This window comes from Scomber japonicus, chromosome 6 (genome assembly GCF_027409825.1).
Source record: "Scomber japonicus isolate fScoJap1 chromosome 6, fScoJap1.pri, whole genome shotgun sequence".
Lineage (NCBI taxonomy): Eukaryota > Metazoa > Chordata > Actinopteri > Scombriformes > Scombridae > Scomber > Scomber japonicus.
In genome coordinates, this window is record NC_070583.1 from 36,098,807 (window position 1) to 36,121,516 (window position 22,710).

The 22,710-nt window shown below is 45.0% G+C and overlaps 1 protein-coding gene across 1 annotated transcript in view; it reads left to right on the forward strand.

Moving 5' to 3' along the window:
* The first annotated feature begins 9,602 nt into the window (after positions 1–9,602).
* LOC128359992 (P2Y purinoceptor 14-like) overlaps positions 9,603–22,710 on the forward strand; it is a 24,602-nt gene continuing 11,494 nt past the window's right edge. The window contains exons 1-2 of the mRNA XM_053320306.1: positions 9,603–9,743; positions 11,135–11,394. Of these exons, the coding sequence (XP_053176281.1) occupies positions 9,603–9,743; positions 11,135–11,394 (401 nt within the window). The remainder of the gene's footprint in view (positions 9,744–11,134; positions 11,395–22,710) is intronic.

Consider the following 22,710-nt stretch of genomic DNA (forward strand, 5'->3'; position numbering starts at 1 on the left):
CTTCCTTCTTTCTTTCCCTCCTCCCTCTCTCCTTCTCTCTTTCTCCCCCCCCTTCCTCCCTCCCTCCCTCCCTTCCTTCTTTCTTTCCCTCCTCCCTCTCTCCTTCTCTCTTTCTTTCCTTCCTCCCTCTCTTCCTCCCTCCCTCCCTCCCTCCCTTCCTTCCTTCTTTCTTCCTCTCCTCCCTCCCTCCCTCCTTCTCTCTTTCTTTCCTCCACCTCCCTTAAAATACTACTATACCTGCTCTCCTCTCTTCCTGCTCTCAGCTCAGTCGGGGAGAATCCCTTAACAGCTCGACTTCCTGCTTCAGGTGAAACCAGGAATGTTGTTGCTAAAACTGGTCCGACAGATTTCAATCAGCACGCTGTTGTCGACCGTTCTGGCTGCCTATACACGCCTGTTACCGTGACAACACATAGACATCCACTATTTATATCCAGAGTGTGAATTCAATAACAGAACGGCAGGGTTTTTTTTAGATTGTGTATATTGTGTAGTTTAGTTGATAGTGTAGAAATGTGTATATTGTGTATATTGTGTAGTTGTAATGGTTGATAGTGTAGAAGTGTGTATATTGTGTAGAAGTGTGTATATATTGTGTATATTGTGTAGTTGTAAAGGATGATAATGTGCAGTAGTGTTAAATGCAAATCTATTGTAGACAGCAGGATGAATGGGAGTCATTCATTGATCTGACATAGCCCATAAAGTGTGTGTGTGTGTGTGTGTGTGTGTGTGTGTGTGTGTGTGTGTGTGTGTGTGTGTGTGTGTGTGTGTGTGTGTGTGTGTGTGTGTGTGTGTGTGTGTGTGTGTGTGTGTGATTTCCAACTGCAATGTTCCTTCCTCCTCTCTTTCTTTCCTCCCCCTACCTTACTTCCTTCCTTCTTTCCTCCCTACCTCCCTCCCTCCTTCTTTCCTCTGTCCTCCTTTTTTCCTCCCTCCCTCCCTCCCTCCTTCCTTCCTTCCTTCCTTCCTTCCTTCCCTCCTTCTTTCCTTCCCTCCTTCCTCCCTCTTTCCTCCTTTCCTTTCCTTCCTTCCTTCCTTCTTTCCTCCCTCCTTACTCCCTTCCTTCCTCCCTCCTTTCCTTTCTCCCTCCTTCCTTACTCCTTCCTTCCTTTTTCCTCCCTCGCTCCTTACTCCTTTCCTTCCTTCCTTCCTTCCTTCCTTCCTTCCTTCCTCCCTCCTTTCCTTGCATCTTCCCTCCTTTCCTTCCATCTTCCATCCTCCCTCCTTTCCTTCCATCCTTCCTTCCCTCCTTCTTTCCTTCCCTTCCCCTGTTATGAATGCATGGATTATTGTTGTGAGAGGAAACTTAGATAGAGCCTTACTTCTAACAGCTGGAGGAGAACAGTCACATATCAGATGGAGGCGTAGGTGCTATGATGTGCCCCCCCCCCCCCACACCACCAGCAGACCGTTTCCTGATGTCGTGGTGTATAAAAAGAAAGTATCATATTAATAGTATACCACAGAGTCCACTTCACTTCTGCCTGAGACTACTTTCACTTTATTATGTGATAATATGGCACGTTATAATGTCATACTGATTCCTTCCTCCTTTCCTTTCTCCCTCCCTCCTTACTCCTTTCCTTCCTTCCTTCTTCTTTCGTTCCCTCCTTCTTTCCTTCCTCCCTTCCCCTTTCCTTTTTCCTCCCTCCATCCTACCTTCCTTTTTCCCTCCCTCCTTACTCCTTTCCTTCCTTCCTTCCTTCCTTCCTTCCTCCCTCCCTCCCTCCCTCCTTTCCTTCCTTCCGTCCTCTCTCCTTACTCCCTTCCTTCCTCCTTTCCTCCCTCCCTCCCTCCTTTCCTTCCTTCCTTTCTCCCTCCCTCCTTACTCCATCCTACCTTCCTTTCTCCCTCCCTCCTTACTCCTTTCCTTCCTTCCTTCCTTTCCTCCCTCCCTCCCTCCTTTCCTTCCTTTCTCCCTCCCTCCTTACTCCTTTCCTTCCTTCCTTCCTTTCCTCCCTCCCTCCCTCCATCCCTCCTTTCCTTTCTTCCGTCCTCTCTCCTTACTCCCTTCCTTCCTCCTTTCCTTTCTCCCTCCCTCCTTACTCCTTTCCTTCCTTCCTTTCCTCCCTCCTTCTTTCCTTCCCTCCTTCTTTCCTTCCTTCCTTCCTCCCTTCCCCTTTCCCTTTTTTCCTCCCTCCATCCTACCTTCCTTTCTCCCTCCCTCCTTACTCCTTTCCTTCCTCCTTTCCTTTCTCCCTCCTTCTTTCCTTCCTTCCTTCCTTCCTTCCGCCCTTCCTCTTTCCCTTTTTTCCTCCTTACTCCTTTCCTTCCTTCCTTCCTTCCCTCTCTCCTTACTCCCTTCCTCCCTCCTTTCCTTCCTTCCTTCCTCCTTTCCTTCCTTTCTTGACCTGAGGACAACAGGAGGGTTAAGAAGCTGGACCAAACAAAGAGAGACTGAAGGTTTTATTTAGCACACAAACTGAGAGGAGATGTTTTTGTGATGAAGAGATGAAATCAGTTCTTTCTTCAATACACGAGTTAATGCGTTCCTGGTTCATATGAATGCATGAGATTTCCTTCCTTCCTTCTTTCCTTCCTTCCTTCCTCCCTCCTTCCTTACTCCCTTCCTTCCTTCCTACCTCCTTTCCTTTCTCTCTCCTTCCTTACTCCTTCCTTCCTTCCTCCCTCCGTCCTACCTTCCTTCCTCCCTCCCTCCTTACTCCCTTCCTTCCTCTGTCCCTCCTTACTCCCTTCCTCCCTCCCTCCTTTCCTTCCTTCCGTCCTCTCTCCTTACTTCCTTCCTTCCTCCTTTCCTTTCTCCCTCCCTCCTTATTCCTTTCCTTCCTTCCTTCCTTTCCTCCCTCCCTCCCTCCCTCCTTTCCTTCCTTCCGTCCTCTCTCCTTACTCCCTTCCTTCCTCCTTTCCTATCCCTACCTCCTTACTCCTTTCCTTCCTTCTTTTCCTCCCTCCCTCCTTCTTTCCTTCCCTCCTTCTTTCCTCCCTCCCTCCCTCCTTTCCTTCCTTTCTCCCTCCCTCCTTACTCCTTTCCTTCCTTCCTTCCTTCCGCCCTTCCTCTTTCCCTTTTTTCCTCCCTCCCTCCGTCCTACCTTCCTTCCTCCCTCCCTCCTTTCCTTCCTTCCTTCCTCCCTTCCTTCCTTCCTTGACCTGAGGACAACAGGAGGGTTAAGAAGCTGGAGGAAGGTTTTATTTAGCACACAAACTGAGAGGAGATGTTTTTGTGATGAAGAGATGAAATCAGTTCTTTCTTCAATACACGTGTTAATGTGTTCCTGCTTCATATGAATGCATGAGATTTCCTTCCTTCCTTCTTTCCTTCCTTCCTTCCTCCCTCCCTCCTTACTCCCTTCCTTCCTTCCTACCTCCTTTCATTTCTCTCTCCTTCCTTACTCCTTCCTTCCTCCCTCCCTCTTTCCTCCCTTCCTTCCTCCCTCCCTCCTTACTCCTTTGCTTCCTTCCTTCCTTCCTTCCTCCCTCCCTTACTTCCTCCTTTCCTTTCTCCCTCCTTCCTTTCCTCCCTCCCTCCTTCTTTCTTTCCCTCCTTCTTCCCTTCCTTCCTTCCTTCCCCTTCCCTTTTTTCCTCCCTCCATCCTACCTTCCTTTTTCCCTCCCTCCTTACTCCTTTCCTTCCTTCCTTCCTTCTTTTCCTCCCTCCCTCCCTCCTTTCCTTCCTTCCGTCCTCTCTCCTTACTCCCTTCCTCCCTCCTTTCCTCCCTCCCTCCTTCCTTTCCTCCCTCCCTCCTTCTTTCCTTCTTTCCTTCCTTCCTTCCGCCCTTCCTCTTTCCCTTTTTTCCTCCCTCCCTCCGTCCTACCTTCCTTCCTCCCTCCTTCCTTTCCTTCCTACCTTCCTTCCTTCCTTCCTTCCTTGACCTGAGGACAACAGGAGGGTTAAGAAGCTGGACCAAACAAAGAGAGACACAAAGGAAAGAATCTAGAGTCAGACCTAAACTGGAGGAGATGAAATCAGGAGTTAATGCGTTCCTACCTCCTTTCCTTTCTCTCTCCTTCCTTACTCCTTCCCTCCTCCCTCCCTCCTTACTCCTTTGCTTCCTTCCTTTCCTCCCTCCCTCCTTCTTTCCTTCCCTCCTTCCTCCCTCCCTCCTTACTCCCTTCCTTCCTTCCTACCTCCTTTCCTTTCTCTCTCCTTCCTTCCTCCCTCCCTCCTTACTCCTTTGCTTCCTTCCTTCCTTCCTTCCTTCCTTACTCCTTTCCTTTCTCTCTCCCTCCTTACTCCTTTGCTTCCTTCCTTCCTTCCTTCCTTTTCCCTTTTTTCCTCCCTCCATCCTACCTTCCTTTTCCCTCCCTCCTTACTCCTTTCCTTCCTTCCTTCCTTCCTTCCTTTCCTCCCTCCCTCCTTACTCCTTTCCTTCCTTCCGTCCTCTCTCCTTACTCCCTTCCTCCCTCCTTTCCTCCCTCCCTCCTTCTTTCCTTCCCTCCCTCCTTCTTTCCTTCCCTTCTTCTAAATGACAATAAGGAAACACCATATATAGTATCGTTAGCATGTCAGGTATTTCCCAAGAACCTAATCAGACTATGATCTATAGGCATCTGAGAGCCAAACATTTTAGTCCTATGTGTGTAAGTCATTTCCACCGACTGTGTGAGATAATACCAAATATAGAAGATAGATATGAAACGCATGATAACGAAACCAAACAAACAATAATAAACTCCCCTCGGTGTTTGAACCTGGTTCTGCCTCAGGGTGCTTCCCGTTAAAAGGGAGTTTTTCCTTTCCACTGTTTTCCTGCCAAGTTTTCCTGCAAGTGCTTGTTCATGAATGTTGGGTCTCTTTAAAGTTAAACCCTGAAGAGTTCGGTTTAGACCAGAGGAGACATACAGAAGGAAGGAAGGAAGGAAGGAAGGAAGGACAGATGGAAGAAATGGAGGAAGGAAGGAACAAAGAAAGGAAAACAGGAAGGTAGGAAGGAAAGAAGGAAAGACAGCTGGAAGGAAGAAAGGAACGAAGGAAGGTAGGAAGGACAGATGGAAGGAAGGAAAGAAGGAAGGACAGCTGGAAGGAAGAAAGGAAAAAAGGAAGGTAGGAAGGACAGATGGAAGGAAGGAAAGAAGGAAGGACAGCTGGAAGGAAGAAAGGAACGAAAAAAGGAAGGTAGGAAGGACAGATGGAAGGAAGGACAGAAGGAAGGAAGGAAAAGAAACCAGAAAGGAAGGGAGGAAAAGAAGACAGGAAGGAAGGAAGGACAGATGGAAGAAACGGAGGAAGGAAGGAATGAAGAAAGGAAAGAAGGAAAGACAGCTGGAAGGAAGAAAGGAAAAAAGGAAGGTAGGAAGGACAGATGGAAGGAAGGAAAGAAAGGACGACAGCTGGAAGAAAGGACAGAAGGAAGGAAGGAAGGAAGGAAAGAAGGAAGGACAGCTGGAAGGAAGAAAGGAACGAAGGAAGGTTGGAAGGACAGATGGAAGGAAGGAAGGAAAAGAAACCAGAAAGGAAGGAAGGGAAGATGGAAGGAAGGGAGGGAAAAGAAGACATGAAGGAAGGAAGGAAGGACAGATGGAAGGAAGGGAGGAATAAGGAAAGTGGGACCGATCGCACCCTTCGGCGGGCCGGATCTGGCCCCTGGGCCACTCATGCACACTCATCTCATGCACACTCATGCACACTCATCTCATACACACTCATACACACTCATACACAGTCATACACACTCATGCACACTCATCTCATGCACACTCATCTCATGCACACTCATCACATGCACACTCATACACACTCATGCACACTCATACACACTCATACACAGTCATACACACTCATGCACACTCATGCACACTCATGCACACTCATACACACTCATGCACACTCATACACACTCATACACACTCATGCACACTCATGCACACTCATGCACAGTCATACACACTCATGCACACTCATCTCATGCACACTCATACACACTCATACACACTCACACAGTCATACACACTCATGCACACTCATCTCATGCACACTCATACACACTCATACACACTCATGCACACTCATACAGTCATACACACTCATGCACACTCATGCACACTCATCTCATACACACTCATGCACACTCATACACAGTCATGCACACTCATGCACACTCATCTCATACACACTCATCTCATGCACACTCATACACAGTCACACACACTCATGCACACTCATCTCATGCACACTCATACACACTCATACACACTCATGCACACTCATCTCATACACACTCATCTCATACACACTCATACACACTCATACACACTCATGCACACTCATCTCATGCACACTCATACACAGTCATACACACTCATGAACACTCATACACACTCATACAGTCATACACACTCATACACACTCATACAGTCATACACACTCATACACAGTCATACACACTCATACAGTCATACACACTCATGCACACTCATCTCATGCACACTCATGCACACTCATACACACTCATGCACACTCATGCACACTCATGCACACTCATACACACTCACACACACTCATACACACTCATACACACTCATACACAGTCATACACACTCATGCACACTCATACACACTCATGCATACTCATACACACTCATACACAGTCATACACACTCATGCACACTCATCTCATGCACACTCATACACAGTCATACACACTCATGCACACTCATCTCATACACACTCATCTCATGCACACTCATACAGTCATGCACACTCATACACACTCATACACACTCATGCACACTCATGCACACTCATCTCATACACACTCATCTCATGCACACTCATACACACTCATACACACTCATACACACTCATGCACACTCATGCACACTCATCTCATGCACACTCATACACAGTCATACACACTCATGCACACTCATCTCATACACACTCATACACACTCATGCACACTCATACAGTCATGCACTCTCATACACAGTCATACACACTCATGCACACTCATGCACACTCATCTCATGCACACTCATACACAGTCATACACACTCATGCACACTCATCTCATGCACACTCATCTCATGCACACTCATGCACACTCATACACAGTCATACACACTCACACACTCATACACACTCATGGACACTCATGCACACTCATACACAGTCATACACACTCATACACTCATGCACACTCACACACTCACACACACTCATGCACACTCATCTCATGCACACTCATCTCATGCACACTCATCTCATACACACTCACACACTCATACACACTCATACACACTCATGCACACTCATACACACTCACACACTCATACAGTCATGCACACTCATCTCATGCACACTCATGCACACTCATACACACTCATACATGCAATAAGATAAAATGTAATAAAAATCAAATGAAATAAGAAGGAATAAAGACACAGATGCAGTGTGTATGAACAGACCACGTGACGGAGCATTTTTCCTGAGAATCCATGACGACCTCCACCTTTACAGTTAATCTCACTGTGGCATCTAAACATTTATCAACAGTTGGATCTCACACTCACAGTATAGTAAACACCACAGCTCTTTTCACTGGGTGTGTCTTGAGTGGAAAACAGGATGTATTTATCACTCTCTGAGCACCGACCCGAACAGCTGTGTGTTTGTTTGGCTTGCAAATGAACATCCAGTTTTAACCACATCAGAGTTGTTGGCTGCAGCTTCTTCTTCCTCCTCCTCCCCGCGTCTCTGAGCTTAGTCAGTACTTCCTGATGTGAGCGCTAAGCAGAGCAGAGGGAAGTTGTGTGACGCTGGTGTTTTCCCAATCAGACGTCCACACTGCCTGACAGGCTGACAGGTGAGTGCTGCAGGTAAACTGCTATCTGTTGTTTTCTACTTCTGCTCTACTAATATTTGATTTTTCTTGCTCTGAAATAGTTTTATTCACCTGTCATTGTATTTCCTGAAAGTTTGACTTGTGATTTTTTAATATATAACATGTTAAAATGTAACTATGTAAAGTCAGAAGTCACAGCACAATGCATTAAGTTGATGTATTGACTTGTAGACATCCCTAACTTTAACTTAAAGAGGAGTTTTAATACAGGTAAAGGTTGTAATGTTGTATTCTTACATTGTTATAGTGGTACTTTTACCTCATTAAATATCTTGAATACTTCCTCCAGCACAGGAACAACTTATCTAAATATCTCAAATTCTCTGTTCATGTATTTGGCTTTAGACTGAAAGCACAGAGTAAGTCTAAGGCCTGAGCTCACATAACATGTTGAATAATATACCACAAAGGAAGCAGCCATCAGCCTTCATGTGTGGCTTAATGTATTTTTTGTTTCTTTTTAAAGCTTCTGCACGTACGCTACCACAAGTACACATATGTTCTCATGTGCATAGCATGTAGTTACGGCCCTAAAACAGCAGGTGCCATTTTATAAAGACATTACTGATCAGATTCGGTTGATATCGCAGTCCTGTGTATCATACACGTGTATTTATTTCATTATGGTTAGCGAAAGATGTTTTTAGATCAAGACGAGCGTGCAGACGTGAGCTGATGGTTGAGAATCGGACTTCTACATCTGTGGCAGACGGGTTTTGGTTAACTGGAGTGTATTTCAGTGTATTTCAGTGTCTTTGCTGCTCTGTGGTGATTTTTTACTTCCCTCTGGACATTCAGCACTTCCTGTACAGCAGAGGAGTCAAACTCATTTTCATTCAAGGGCCACATACAGACCAGTTTGATCTCATGTGGACCGGATCGTTAAAAAGATGGAAGGAAGGAAGGAAGGAAAAGGAAAGACAGACAAAAGGAAAGAGGGAAGAAAGGTAGGAAGGACTTACAGAAGGAAGGAAGGAAGGTAGGAAGGACAGAAGGAAAAGAAACCAGAAAGGAAGGAGGGGAAGATGGAAGGAAGGGAGGGAAAGAAGACAGGAAAGAAGGAAGGAAGGACAGATGGAAGGAAGAAAGGAACGAAGAAAGGAAAAAAGGAAGGTAGGAAGGACAGATGGAAGGAAGGACAGAAGGAAGGACAGATGGAAGGAAGGAAGGTAGGAAGGACAGAAGGAAAAGAAACCAGAAAGGAAGGAGGGGAAGATGGAAGGAAGGGAGGGAAAGAAGACAAGAAAGAAGGAAGGAAGGACAGATGGAAGGAAGAAAGGAAAGAAGAAAGGAAAAAAGGAAGGTAGGAAGGACAGATGGAAGGAAGGACAGAAGGAAGGACAGATGGAAGGAAGGAAAGAAGGAAGAAAGGAGAAGAAACCAGACAGGACGGAAGGGAAGATGGACAGAAGGGAGAGAAAGAAGACAGCACAGAAGGAAGGAAGGACAGATGGAAGGAAGAAAGGAACGAAGAAAGGAAAAAAGGAAGGTAGGAAGGACAGATGGAAGGAAGGAAGGACAGAAGGAAAAGAAACCAGGAAGGAAGGGAAGATGGAAGGACAGCTGGAAGGACGAAAGGAAAAAAGGAAGAAAGGAAGGACATAAGGAAAAGAAACCAGAAAGGAAGGAAGGACAGAAGGAAGAAATGGATCGGATCGCACCCTTCGGCGGGCCGGATCTGGCCCCTGGGTCGCATGTTTGACACCCCTGCTGTACAGCCTGTTGATGATTTAAACAGTCGTCTAATATCTCATAGATCATTTGACAGGCTTCATGTCTCTTAGAACATCTACAAACATGGAGGTCACCCCGTCCTCCAGCCCGTCCCCCAGCCCGTCCTCCAGCCCGTCCCCAGTCACCAACCAGACGGCCGAGTGCGGTCAGGTCGACACCTCCACTCACATCTTCTTCATGCTGGTTTACAGTCTAGTGTTTCTGGTGAGTCTCAGATATTCACTTCTCTATTTCAGAGAAAACATCGTCAAAGGGTGTCGGCACATTATCGGGTGTTGGCACATTATTGTGTTAGATATTCTTTAAGAGATGTTGTTTCTGATAAAAGTGTAAAACTCTTCGTACGTCACACCAAGAAAGACATGTCTTTGTGTTTCCTTCCTCTTTAAAGCCATGACAACATAGAACATGGATTTTATTTTCTCACTGAGCTTAAATGTGATGTTTTACAGCCTCTACAGACTCATTCACACCTCATTGGTTCTAAACTTTTATTAAAAACATGTTAGAGACTTATTCTGTTCACGTTCAAGATGAAAACATGAAACTCAACTTCAAAAATGTCTCCAGCAGGATCTCTGATGTCAACAGTGATTTGTGTTATTCTTCCTTTATACACTAAAGCACAACCTGTTTCTATAGCAACCATAGAACAACCTGTATCTATAGCAACCATAACACAACCTGTATCTATAGCAACCATAGAACAACCTGTATCTATAGCAACCATAGAACAGAACCTGTATCTATAGCAACCACAGAACAACCTGTATCTATAGCAACCATAGAACAACCTGCATCTATAGCAACCATAGAACAACCTGTATCTATAGCAACCATAGAACAGAACCTGTATCTATAGCAACCATAGAACAACCTGTATCTATAGCAACCATAGCACAACCTGTATCTATAGCAACCATAGAACAACCTGTATCTATAGCAACCATAGCACAACCTGCATCTATAGCAACCATAGAACAACCTGTTTCTATAGCAACCATAGAACAGAACCTGTATCTATAGCAACCATAGAACACAACCTGTATCTATAGCAACCATAGAACAACCTGTATCTATAGCAACCATAGAACAACCTGTATCTATAGCAACCATAGAACACAACCTGTATCTATAGCAACCATAGAACAACCTGTATCTATAGCAACCATAGAACAGAACCTGTATCTATAGCAACCATAGAACAGAACCTGTATCTATAGCAACCATAGAACAGAACCTGTATCTATAGCAATCACAGAACAACCTGTACCTATAGCAACCATAGAACAACCTGTATCTATAGCGACCATAGAACAGAACCTGTATCTATAGCAACCATAGAACAACCTGTATCTATAGCAACCATAGCACAACCTGATGGTCTGTCTGTACATTACATTCCTCATACAAGTGCTGAAGATTGAGCTAAAAGTTAAATGGGTTCAATAGATTTAGCTTTTGAGCAGATATCATGACACCAAGTGACGTCTACCAAGCGGTTGAGCAGACCTACAAAGGGTTAAAAGACTAGTCACTAGTGTGATGTGTGAACTCTGCCGTTACACAGTGTATTAACAGAAGTATCTGTGCAGGTGGGTTTGATGCTCAACGGCTTCACCCTGAAGGTTTACTTCTTCGGCGCTCAGCAGCAGACGTCCAGCAGCGTGACCATCTACCTGAAGAACCTGGCAGCCGCCGACTTCCTGCTCACTCTCTGCCTCCCCATCCGCATCTCCAACTACGCCAGCAGCGCCGTCTCCGTCCGCAGGGTTTACTGCACCTTTGGGGCCTCGGCGTTCTATCTCAACATGTATGCCAGCATCCTGTTCATGGGCTACATCGCTGCCAACAGGTAGGCCTTTTTAATATTGGCTTGTATAAGGAAGTTTAAAGAAAATGGAACGTGGAGTCGCCGCCCTACATTCAGTCTGGGGTTGGGTGTGATGTCGATTGGGTGTTGGGTAGAGGTGTGGGCCTGGTCATGCTGATCCAAGGCATTGTAGGTTAGCTCCAGGGACGTGGGATCACTGTTTGGGAAGCAGCTGGAACTGGTGTGGAAGGTGGAGCGGTACCTACTAGATATATTTGGGCTGACCTCCACGCACAGCCACAACCAGGAGAGGGGCTGGACTCTCTTCTTTTCTGGAGTTGCCCATTGGGAAAGGTACTGGGTGGATGTGGGGATACTCTGGAAAGAAGACTCTGACTGGTGTCTGTGTGTATGCACCGATAAACAGCTCAGAGTCCTTCTTGGACTACCTGGGTGGAGCCTTGGAGGGGGTGCGGCCCAGTGAGTCTAAGGTTCTGCTGCGGGACTTCAACATCCGCCTAGGCCAGGGGTGTCAAACATGCGGCCCGTGGGCCAGAACCGGCCCGCGAAGGGGTCTGCCCCGGCCCACTTCCTGTCTTCTTTTCCTTCCTTCTTTTCATTCTTTGTTACTTAATTCCTTTCTTCCATCTTTCCTTCCTCCTTTTCTTCCTGTCTTCCCTCCATCTTTTCTTCCTTCTTCTCTTTACTTCCTTCCTTTCTTCCTTCCATCTTTCCTTTCTGTCTTATTTTCCTTCCTTCCTTCCTTTCTGTCTTCTTTTCCTTCCTTCCTTCCTTCCACCTGTCCTGTCTTCCTTCCATCTTTCCTTCTCCTCCTCCTTTTCCTTCCGTCCTTCCTTTCCTCACTCCTTCCTTCCTTCCTCCCTACCTTCCTTCATTCCTCACTCCTTCCTTCCTTCCTTTCTTCCTTCCATCTTTCCTTCCTTCCTTCCATCCATCTTTTTAATGATCCGGCCCACATCAGATCAAATTGGACTGTATGTGGCCCTTGAATGAAGATGAGTTTGACACCTCTGGCCTAGGCAATGATGGAGAAACCTGGAGGGGGGTGATTGAGAGGAATGACCTCCCCGATTAGAAAAAAGTCAAAATGTAGCTTAATAGTTGATGCATTGAAACACACATTAACTTGTACTGTGGTTTATTAGTTTTCTGATTTTTGAGTAATCGAGTAACATTAAACTATGGAAAATGAGAGTAGATGTTTCTGTGATGATCTTGAAGATGCAAAGACGAGGCGAATCAGGAGTTCTTTCTTAACCCTCCTGTTGTGCTCACGGGTCAAATTGACCCTATCTCTTTTAACTGTTCCTTCCTTCTTTCCTTCCTTCCTTCCTTCCTTCTTTCCTCTCCTTACTTCCTTCCTCTTTTCCTCCTTCCTTCCTTCGTTACTTCCTTCCTCCCTCTTTTCCTTCCTCCCTTCCGTCCTTCTTTCCTCCTTCTTTTCCTCCTTCCTTCGTTACTTCCTTCCTTCCTCATTTCCTTTTTTCTCACTTCCTCTTTCCTCCCTCCCTCCCTTATTTCCTTCCTTTCTTCCTTCCTTCCTCCCTCTTTTCCTCCCTTCCTTCCTTCCTTCTTTCCTCCTTTCCTCCCTTCCTTCGTTCCTTCCTCATTTCCTTCTTTCCCCACTTCGTTCCTTCCCCTTTCCTCCCTTCCTTCGTTCCTTCCTCATTTTGTTCATTCCTTCCTACCTTCCTTCCTACCTTCCTTCCTTCCTTGACCTGAGCACAACAGGAGGGTTAATGGATGTTTTATTACGAGCTTGGATCAACCGTCTACATGCATGAGACAAATGACAGCGTCCTTGATACTATTACTGGCATGTCAGGTATTTCCAAGAGGTATCACAGGTAGGATATGATCTTATGCAGTTGGAGCCTTGCCAAGTATTTTTACTCAAAGTGTTGTTATTCTACAGTAAGCAGGAAGTCGACTCCGAGACTAGGCATGGGATGATAACCGTGTTCCAGGTATACCGCGATTTGAAAGAGCCACGATAACCGAACTGCCAAATTTTTCCTTTCTTTCCTTCCTCCCTCCCTCCTACCTTCTTTCCTCTGTCCTTCTTTCCTTCCTTCCTTCCATCTTCCTCCCTTCCATCCTTCCTTTCCTTCTTTCTTCCTCCCTTCCATCCTTCCTTTCCTTCTTTCTTCCTCCCTTCCATCCTTCCATCCTTCCTTTCCTTCTTTCTTCCTCCCTTCCATCCTTCCTTTCCTTCTTTCTTTCTTCCTCCCTTCCATCCTTCCTTTCCTTCCTCCCTTCCATTCTTCCTTCCTCCTTTCCTTCCTTCCTTCCTCCCTCCTACCTTCCTCCATCCTTCCTTCCTTCCTTCCTTCCTCCCTCCTTTCCTTTCCTTTCCTTCCTTCATCCTCCCTCCCATCCTTCCTTCTTTTCTTCTGTCCTTCCTTTTCTTCCGTCCTTCCTCCCTTCCTTTTCTTCCTCTCTCCCTCCCTCCCTTCCTCTCTCCCTCCCTCCCTTCCTTCCTTCCGTCGTTCCTCCTTCCCTTCCCTCCCTCCCTCCTTCTCCTCCCTACCTCCCTTCCTTCCTTCCTTCCTTCCGTCGTTCCTCCTTCCCTTACCTCCCTCCTTCCTTCTCCTCCCTACCTCCCTTCCTTCCTTCCTTCTTTCCTTCCTCCTTCCTTCCTTCTTTCCTTCCCTTCCCTCCTTGACTTGAGGACAGGTGGTGCAGCTGCAGCGTAGAGTATCACGACTCCTCACACTGTCATTACAGATTCAGGTTAAATTAACACGTCTGTCTTTATTTTTCTTCTTTTTAGGAACATTTTAGAGCTGTAATCACAATACCGCCATACCATGAAACAGTGAAACTGTGATATTTTGTCTTAACCCTTAAACAGACCTTACTAGTTATGTCATTTGCACCTAAAGGAAGAATGAAGGAAGGAAAGGAGTGAAGAAGGAAGGAAGGAAAGGAGGAAGGAAGGAAAGGAGGGAAGAAGGAAGGAAAGGAGGGAGGAAGGGAGGAAAGGAGGGAGGAAAGGAGGAAATGAGGGAGGAAAGGAGGAAGGGAAGGAAGGGAGGAAGAAGGAGGGAGGAAGGAAGGAAGGAAAGAAGGGAGGAAGGGAAGGGAAGGAAGGGAGGAAGAAGGAGGGAGGAAGAAGGATGGAAAGGAGGGAGGAAGGGAAGGAAGGGAGGAAGAAGGAGGGAGGAAGAAGGATGGAAAGGAGGGAGGAAGGAAGGAAGGGAGGGAGGGAGGGAGGGAGGGAGGGAGGAAGGAAGGAAGAAAGAAAGGAAGAAAGGAAGGACAGATGAATGAAGGAAGAAAGGACAGAAGGAGGGAACATTTACCCTAACAGCTCAACTTAGATCTGAGGAAGGAAGGAAGGAAGGAAGGAAGGAAGGAAGGAAGGACAGAGGAGGGACTCGGGAGGACAACAGGAAAGTTAAAGAGTCTGTATCTCCTGGTGCACGTTGTCTGTTTAAGGGTTAAGGTTATCATACCGCCAGAATCTCATACCAGCCCATGCCTATCCTAGACAGCAGAACATGATCCGCCAACCATAATCTGCTTCATATGTAAAAACACATACTAAGCTACACGTGTAATGGAGTGGTTAGAGTGCATGTCTCATATGCTCTGAGTTTAACCCTCCTGTTTTGACTCTTCCTTCCTTCCCTCCTTCCTTCCTTCCCTTCTTTCCTCCCTCCCTCCTTTCCTTCCTCCTTTCCCCCTCCTTTCTTCCTTCCTTCCTTCCTCCCTCCTTCCTACCTTCTTTCCTTCCTCCGTCCTTCCTTCCTCCCTTCCTTCTCTCCTCTGTCCTTCTTTCCTTCCTTCCTCCCACCCTCCTACCTTATTTCCTCCCACCCTCCTACCTTCCTTGTTTACTTACTTCTTTCCTCCGTCCTTCCTTCCTTCCTTATTTCCTTTCCTCCCTTCCCTCCTTCCTTCCTCCATCCCCCTTTCTTCCTTCCCTCCCTCCTTCCTCCCTCCCTCCCTCCCTCCCTCCTTTCCTTATTTCCTTGACTCGAACACAACAGGAGGGTTAAATCTCAGAAGAGTCACATAAAGACGGCTACAAGAAACATTTGGATATTAAACTTACACTTACGTTTATTCAACAGATATTTAATCCATGTTGACCAACCTGTATCTTTTTCAGGAAGAAGGAACGAAGGGAGGAAGGAAGGAAAGGAGGGAGGAAAGAAGGAAGGGAGGAAGGAAGGAAGGAAGGAAGGAAGAATGGATGGAAGGGTAGGAGGAAGGAAGGAAGGAAAGAAGGACAGAGGAAAGAAGGTAGGAGGGAGGAAGGAAGGAAAGAAGGACAGAGGAAAGAAGGAAGGGAGGATGGAAGGGAAGGAGGAAGGAAGGAAGGAAGGATGGAAGGGAGGAAGATGGAAGGAAAGGAGAAAGGAAGGAAGGAAAGGAAGGAGGAAGGGAGGAAGGAAGGAAGGAAAGACGGACAGAGGAAAGAAGGAAGGGAGGATGGAAGGGAAGGAGGAAGGAAGGAAGGAAGGATGGAAGGGAGGAAGATGGAAGGAAAGGAGAAAGGAAGGAAGGAAAGGAAGGAGGAAGGGAGGAAGGAAAGACGGACAGAGGAAAGAAGGAAGGGAGGAAGGAAGGGAGGAAGATGGAAGGAAGGAGGAAGGAAGGAAGGAAAGAATGAAACATTGTTTCATCAACGCAATTTTGTCGTTGCATAACAAACAGGAAACAATCTCGGCTCTTTCCACGAACGCAAACTCAACTGTTCACACCTTTTGCTGCATGTCACACCCACCTGTTTCCTGTCTGTCTGTCTTCTGTCAAAATAAAGACGCCTGTGCCAAAAAAATTACATTTACTTGAGTAGTTTTAAATCACTTTACTTTTTTTACTTTTACTTGAGTAGATTTGTGAAGAAGAAACTGAACTCTTACTCCACTACATTAGGCTGCATTGTGCTCGTTACTTTTCTTTTTACCTCTTTGGTTTTCTACGCCTCATTATTTATATCTCCCCCACTTACGCCTTTTGTCAGAGAGAGAGAGAGACTTCAGGGTTTCCCGCAGAAAATGTGTTAGTTAAGGTGGTGGAAATAAAATTGACGTTTTGTAACATCAGCTGATAAAAAATCAAAACATCGCAGCATTTAACACATTATGCCGCTAATATCAGCTGTTTAGTTGGAGCCGTTAATTTACTTTGAGCCGGTTAGCCTGAAACTTGTTACTATAGTAACGTCACAGTTAGCCGTCACAGTTAACCTGAATCTTGTTACTATAGTAACGTCACAGTTACCTGTCTGAGGATTAACGTTGTTAATGGTGACGTCACATGGAGCTGTTTTCATTAGTTTTTCGGGCTCCGCTGTTTCTTTCTGAGCAGGTTCTGCCTCAGATGATGTAGATTTATGTTTTAACCAGCGGTCTGTGTTTGTTTCCTTAAACTTAATATCACTGTTAGCATGTCTGTGTTATGCTAGCGGGAGGTACAGAGCTACAGGTGTGTTCAGGGTCGAAGTCAGACAGTCGGACACAGCGGTTCCGGCTCGCTGCAGACGTTGGTTGGATTTATTTATTTATATTTTTTGAAGACGTTAGTTAAGGCGGCAGGCGTGTGTTGCTTAGGCGGCCGCCTTAGCTGTAAAGTGCTGTGGGAAACCCTGGACTTCCCCTAAAGGCTCTACCACTTGACTGTGTTTCACCAATCAAACAGAGCCGCCGTGCAGTCTCGTCACGTGACCAGACTCAATCACAGCGGGGGGACGGGTTCGCTTTACAATTAACAGTCGTAGCAACAAAAAAGAGAAATGGATGAAAAGTGTCAGAATCAACAGTCGGTAAAGGAGACACACAGGCGAGGAGGAACTGGCCTCATACTGAAAGCATGTTTACCTTACAGAAGCTACATTATGCAGAGTTTAGTCACAAACACACACACACACACACACACACACACACACACACACACACACACACACACAGACACACACACACACACACGCACACAGACACACACACACACACACCGAGTTTATGAGCCTGCAAAGCATGGTGAAAAAGTACAAAGGTTTGGAAATTTGTACTTAATTTTTTTTTAATTATTATTTTTTTTTTTAATTATTTTATTTTGTAGTTTTTTATTTTATTTTTTATTATTTATTGATTTTTTGAAATTGATTTTTTATTATTTATTGATTTTTTTTAAATTGATTTTTTTAAATTGATTTTTTTTAAAATATTTTATTGATTTTTTTAAATTGATTTTTTAAAAAATATTTTATTGATTTTATTTTATTGATTTTATTTTTTATTATTTTATTGATTTAAAAACATTTTTTTTATTGATTTTGTTTTTTATTTAAGTACTTGAATTTACCTGGATTATTTTAATTTAAGCTATTTTGTAATTAGAACTTTTTTACTCTTGACTACTTTTTACTTTTACTTGAGTACAATTTTTGGCTACTCTACCCTCTAACCTCTGCTCATCTCAATCAACACCCACACAGCAGACATCAAAGCTACTGTGAGTCTTCACTTCTTATTAAGAGTGATATCAGTCCCTGGCTGACGGTCTGATGTCAGAACGAGAGCTGCAGAGGGTTAAAGGAAATCCTGCAGCTGGTTCAGTTAAATATAAAAACAGGAACTTTTAATAATGAAGCTCAGTGGAGGAGATCAGAGTTACGGTAAAAGTGAAGCAGTGAGTAATGCCCGCCTCACTATACCTCCTAATACGGTTACTGTTCACACATCACTGCCAGCGTATCTCCACCTGACATGTTACCACAGGACAGAGTTAGCAGTATGAGGGAAGCTGCAACTTCTGAGAAAAGCCTCAGCAGACGGAGAGACTGACAGATCACGACTGACTGCTTCCACTCAGATCAGAGAATGACCAGTAATATTTCCTCCCACGCTTATTTTATTATTCTGAACTTATTATTAGGGCTGTCAGCGTTAACGCGTTAATCGCGATTAGATTAATGCGATCCATAACGCGTTAATCTTTTTTAATTGCATTTTAATGTTGCAAGCCTTTTTGTCCCTTCTACTCCCCCGTAGACGGCTCCTCTAGCTGTAGCGCTATGCTTTGAAGTGGCCTCCTGCAGTAAACCTACCGCGCTGATGGAAAGTAAGAGAGCTACTGGACTTTTGAACGGCTTGTTTAACTTTAAAACACTTCCAGACGCTTCAGTTGACAAGTCAAAAGTAAAATGCAACCTGTGTCAAACGGAGTTTAACTACCACCGGAGTACGTGGAGTTTGAGTTAGCACCTCCACGCTAAACACCCAGGTGCAGCCAAGCCAGCCTCAGCTCCACCAAAGGACCATTTTGGAGTGTGGGAGTCGCAGCAGAGCCGTGATTGATTCCCAGTTAAGACACTCTGGTAAGAAATGCTTTACATTATGGGCTTAAAACTGCCTTCAAATGGAAAATAACAGGATTTTAATCATGCAATTCAAAACGCGATTAATCGCGATTAACTATGGAAATACTGCGATTAATCTTGATTAAATAATTAATCGTTTGACAGCCCTAATTAATATACAACAATTACTATAAATAAGTTAATGCAAATTTGAGAAATAAAGAGCAGGAACGTGGGAGTCAAAACAATATTTGCATGTCTATAATTCACTAGTTTCACTGACGTATGACTCGTGGGATGAAGGATTATTTATAGATTATAATCTTTGAACCAGTCGGAGTTGAACGTGATGATTCAGGTTGAGACTGATTAGTCTGACTGGTCGGTGATAAATAAGGGACCAAAAGTAAGACTGAATGCTCCTGAAAATGTCAAATGGTGTAACCACAAAAGAATGATAAATATTTAATGTTTTATCACCTACAGTGTATTTAAGTGGACTTATACTGATACTGATCCTTCCTTCCTTCATTCCTTCCTTCCTTCTGTCCTTCTGCCCTTCCCTCCTTCCTTCCTTCTGTTCTTCTTCCCTTCCTTCTTTCCTTCTGACCTTCTTTCCTTCCCTCCTTCCTTCCCCTTCTTTCCTTTCCTTCCTTCCTCCCTTCCAAACTTCCTTCTGTCCTTCTTCCCTTTACGTTTATTTTCACATTTTAACCCTTTAAATTTAAACTAAACCTCATGGAGACTAACAAAAAGCCTTCACTGACCCATATTAAAGTATATCTCAGTCTTCATGACGCCCACTGTGTGTGTTTTAACCTTTACGTCATCAGTGGTGAAGTCACAGTCAGTAAATGAGATACTTCTGGTTGGTGTTTTGCGTCAGTCTGAGTCACTTTAAAGAGAAAAAGGGAGGAGGAGGAGGAGGAGGAGGAGGAGAGGGTGGGGGTGGGGGGGGTGGGGAGGTAATAACTTCACAAGAAAGTAAAATGTGGTTTGATGAGTCTTTGTGACATACAGGATTCGTATTGAGGTCAGAGCTCCACACACACACACACACACACACACATACACACACACACACACACAGATCTTCACTCTACAGATCTTGCTGCTGCCCGGCTCTACTGACCACTTCCTCACTTCCTTTAAACCTCACACTTTCTGAGAGCCTTTGTGTTTGGTGTTAATACTTTACATGCAAAGGACCAAGGAGACTTCAAACGATCAGATTCAGCAGCCTAATAGTAGCCTACACTGGCTGTTACTGCAAGAACAACTTAATGCACTCACAGTTATGTACTAAAACAGCATTTGAAGGATAATTACCATTTGGTCAGCTTATTTAGTCCGGACCAAAATACAATGTTTCTTTTTTGGGTTTGGTGCGGTTCCTGTTCACATTGCGCTTTTCGCAAGTGGGCCAGAATTTGTCAACAAACCCACATGTGTGCAAAGATCGTTCAATCATTGGACAAAAAGCTGAACCGTTCCAGGGTCCGTTTGGAAGCGAACCGAGACCACCTCTCCGACTGGGTCTCGGTCCGACTGTTTGGTCCGCTCCAGAGTTCGATGGTTTGTGTTCACACCAGCCCAAAAGGTCCGCACCAGCGATTTTTTTGGTTTGGTCCGAACCAAACAAGGCAGGTGTGAATACGCCCTAACATAAAATCCGATCATTTACTCACCCAGACAACTTTGGTGTCATTTGGAGTCGTTGGGACGAAATACTCAAATTAGCTCCAGTGTTGCGTCGCGTATATCCGTATAATGTGAGTACACGGGGCACCGAAGCACAGCCTCTATATAACACATTATCTGCCGCCAAACTAGTTCATTTCACCAATATTTAGTTATGGTACTAACCTTCTTATTATAGTTCACCATGGCTAAGACCTTCAATGACATCATCCAGATCAGAGGTTAGCAGGTCAACCTACAGACCCCGGATGTTGATAACATGCCACCACGGGCTCGGAGGGGAATAGCACTAATGTAGCATAACTAGATATTGGTGGAATGAACTAGTTTGGTGGCAGATAAAGGACGAGAGTGCACAGAGAGCAGACGACATGTTAATGAATCATGTGGGTGTTGAAAAGAAGCTGTTCATTCTGCTCTTTATGCTTCTGTGACTCCTTCCAGGTGATGGAGATATTCTGCAACACAGAGTAGACCTTTAGGCAGGTAAAGGACCAGCATGCACCGGGAAAGGTGTGTGGATGCTGGACTTCTTCACTCTTTGTTTGCTTGCAGATAAACCTACCCCCCGACCCCCCCCCCCCCCCCCCCCACACACACACAAAAACATATTATATGACATGCAGATGGTGCAGCAGTCGCTCTTTTGGCACTTCCACTACACAGTACCAGCACGACTCGACGGTTTCTCTGCGTCTCCACTAGGATAGTACCTGGTACCTGGTACTTTTTTAGTATCTGCTCTGCTGAGATTCCAAGCGAGCCGAGCCGATACTAAATGTGACGTCATCAGACTGCCGGCCGGTGATTGGTCAGAGAGTTACTGGAGGAGTCATGAGCCGTCCCACACAAGAATCAAACCCGACATTTTTAAATACAGGCAACAGCGTTACAGTCATACGGTTTCTCTTCTCTTTGCTTTGAGTTTGACAGAAAGCCACAGGAAAGGAAGGAAGGAAGGACAGAGGGAAGGAAGGAATGAATGAAGGAAGGAAGGACAGAGGGAAGGAAGGAAGGAAGGAAGGAAGGAAGGACGCTTTGTGTGAGACAGAAAGCCACATACAGCAGCAAGTACACCATCACCTCCATGTCCTCCATTGGTTATGTGTTTGTGTCGCGTAGAAAATGAAGTCACGGCAGTTTCGAAGAGCCGTTGCTATGACGACCCCGCCCACATTGAGTAGGTACCTTTTTGTAATAGAAAAGGTTGTTCCTTGAACCAAGTCGAGGCGAGTCGAGTTGAGCTGGAACTGTGTCGTGGAAAAGCTCCTTTTGATTCAAAGCTTGATTTTGATTATCGATCTCAACATCGTCAGTGTTTCATGTTGCTCATCCTCCGTTACTAAGATTATTTATTCACAAAAAAGCAGATTTTGGTGAAAATAAAAATTTCATTAAAACCCTGCACGCACTTCAGACAGACTCAAAACATAAAAACAAGATGTCTTTGTCACGAACACTGGAAATAAAAAACCTCAGACTGAAACTAGATTAGCATCGGGAGACAACCAGAATATAATATTTAGAACAAACTGTGAGCCGCTGCAGGTTTTTACGTATGAAAATAAGGATGTGAGAGTCGTATGGTTGTGAGTGATTGAGGATGTGGTCGTCTAGGACCCACAGTGTTGGGTCAACACTTCGACTCAACAGCCTGTTTAGTTTCTCAGAGGAAAGAGAGAAAAACCTGCATGAAGACAAACTTTATACTCCATGTTCATTCTGTCTTTGATTACATGTTATTCTAATGTTCTAAACACATTAAATAGGTCATAAATGTATTTCTAAAAAAGGTGTAAAAAGCATTTCAATCATTTAGATTTGAATTGTGGAGCTAGGCTTCACAAACTGTGTTTCAAGATTTCTGTGTTCAGGATTTAGTGATTAGCATAAACCCGCCCCTGCTGCTGTAGAGGTATAAATACATTCAGCACACACTACTACTACTACAGTCTATAGTTAGCCAGTTAGCCGCCGAGCTAGCAGCCGAGTTAGCTGCCGAGTTAGCTGCCGAGTTAGCTGCCGAGCTAGCAGCCGAGTTAGCTGCCAAGCTAGCAGCTGAGTTAGCCGCCGAGCTAGTAGCAGAAAGCTCTCAGACATAGCGTCCATGTTTCTGGTAGAGGTGGTCACTTTGATTGACAGGTGACACTTGGTAGGGTGCGGGGCTTCAGCGTTTGGGAGCAGAGAAAGAGGCTGATTTTTACACAACTTAGAAGCCTAATTTCATATATTTGGCGATTTTTTTTTAATCATTCAAATTTGGCAGGGTGGTTAACAACACACTTTTCTGTGGTATGTCAAACTCAGAACACATATTTATTCTT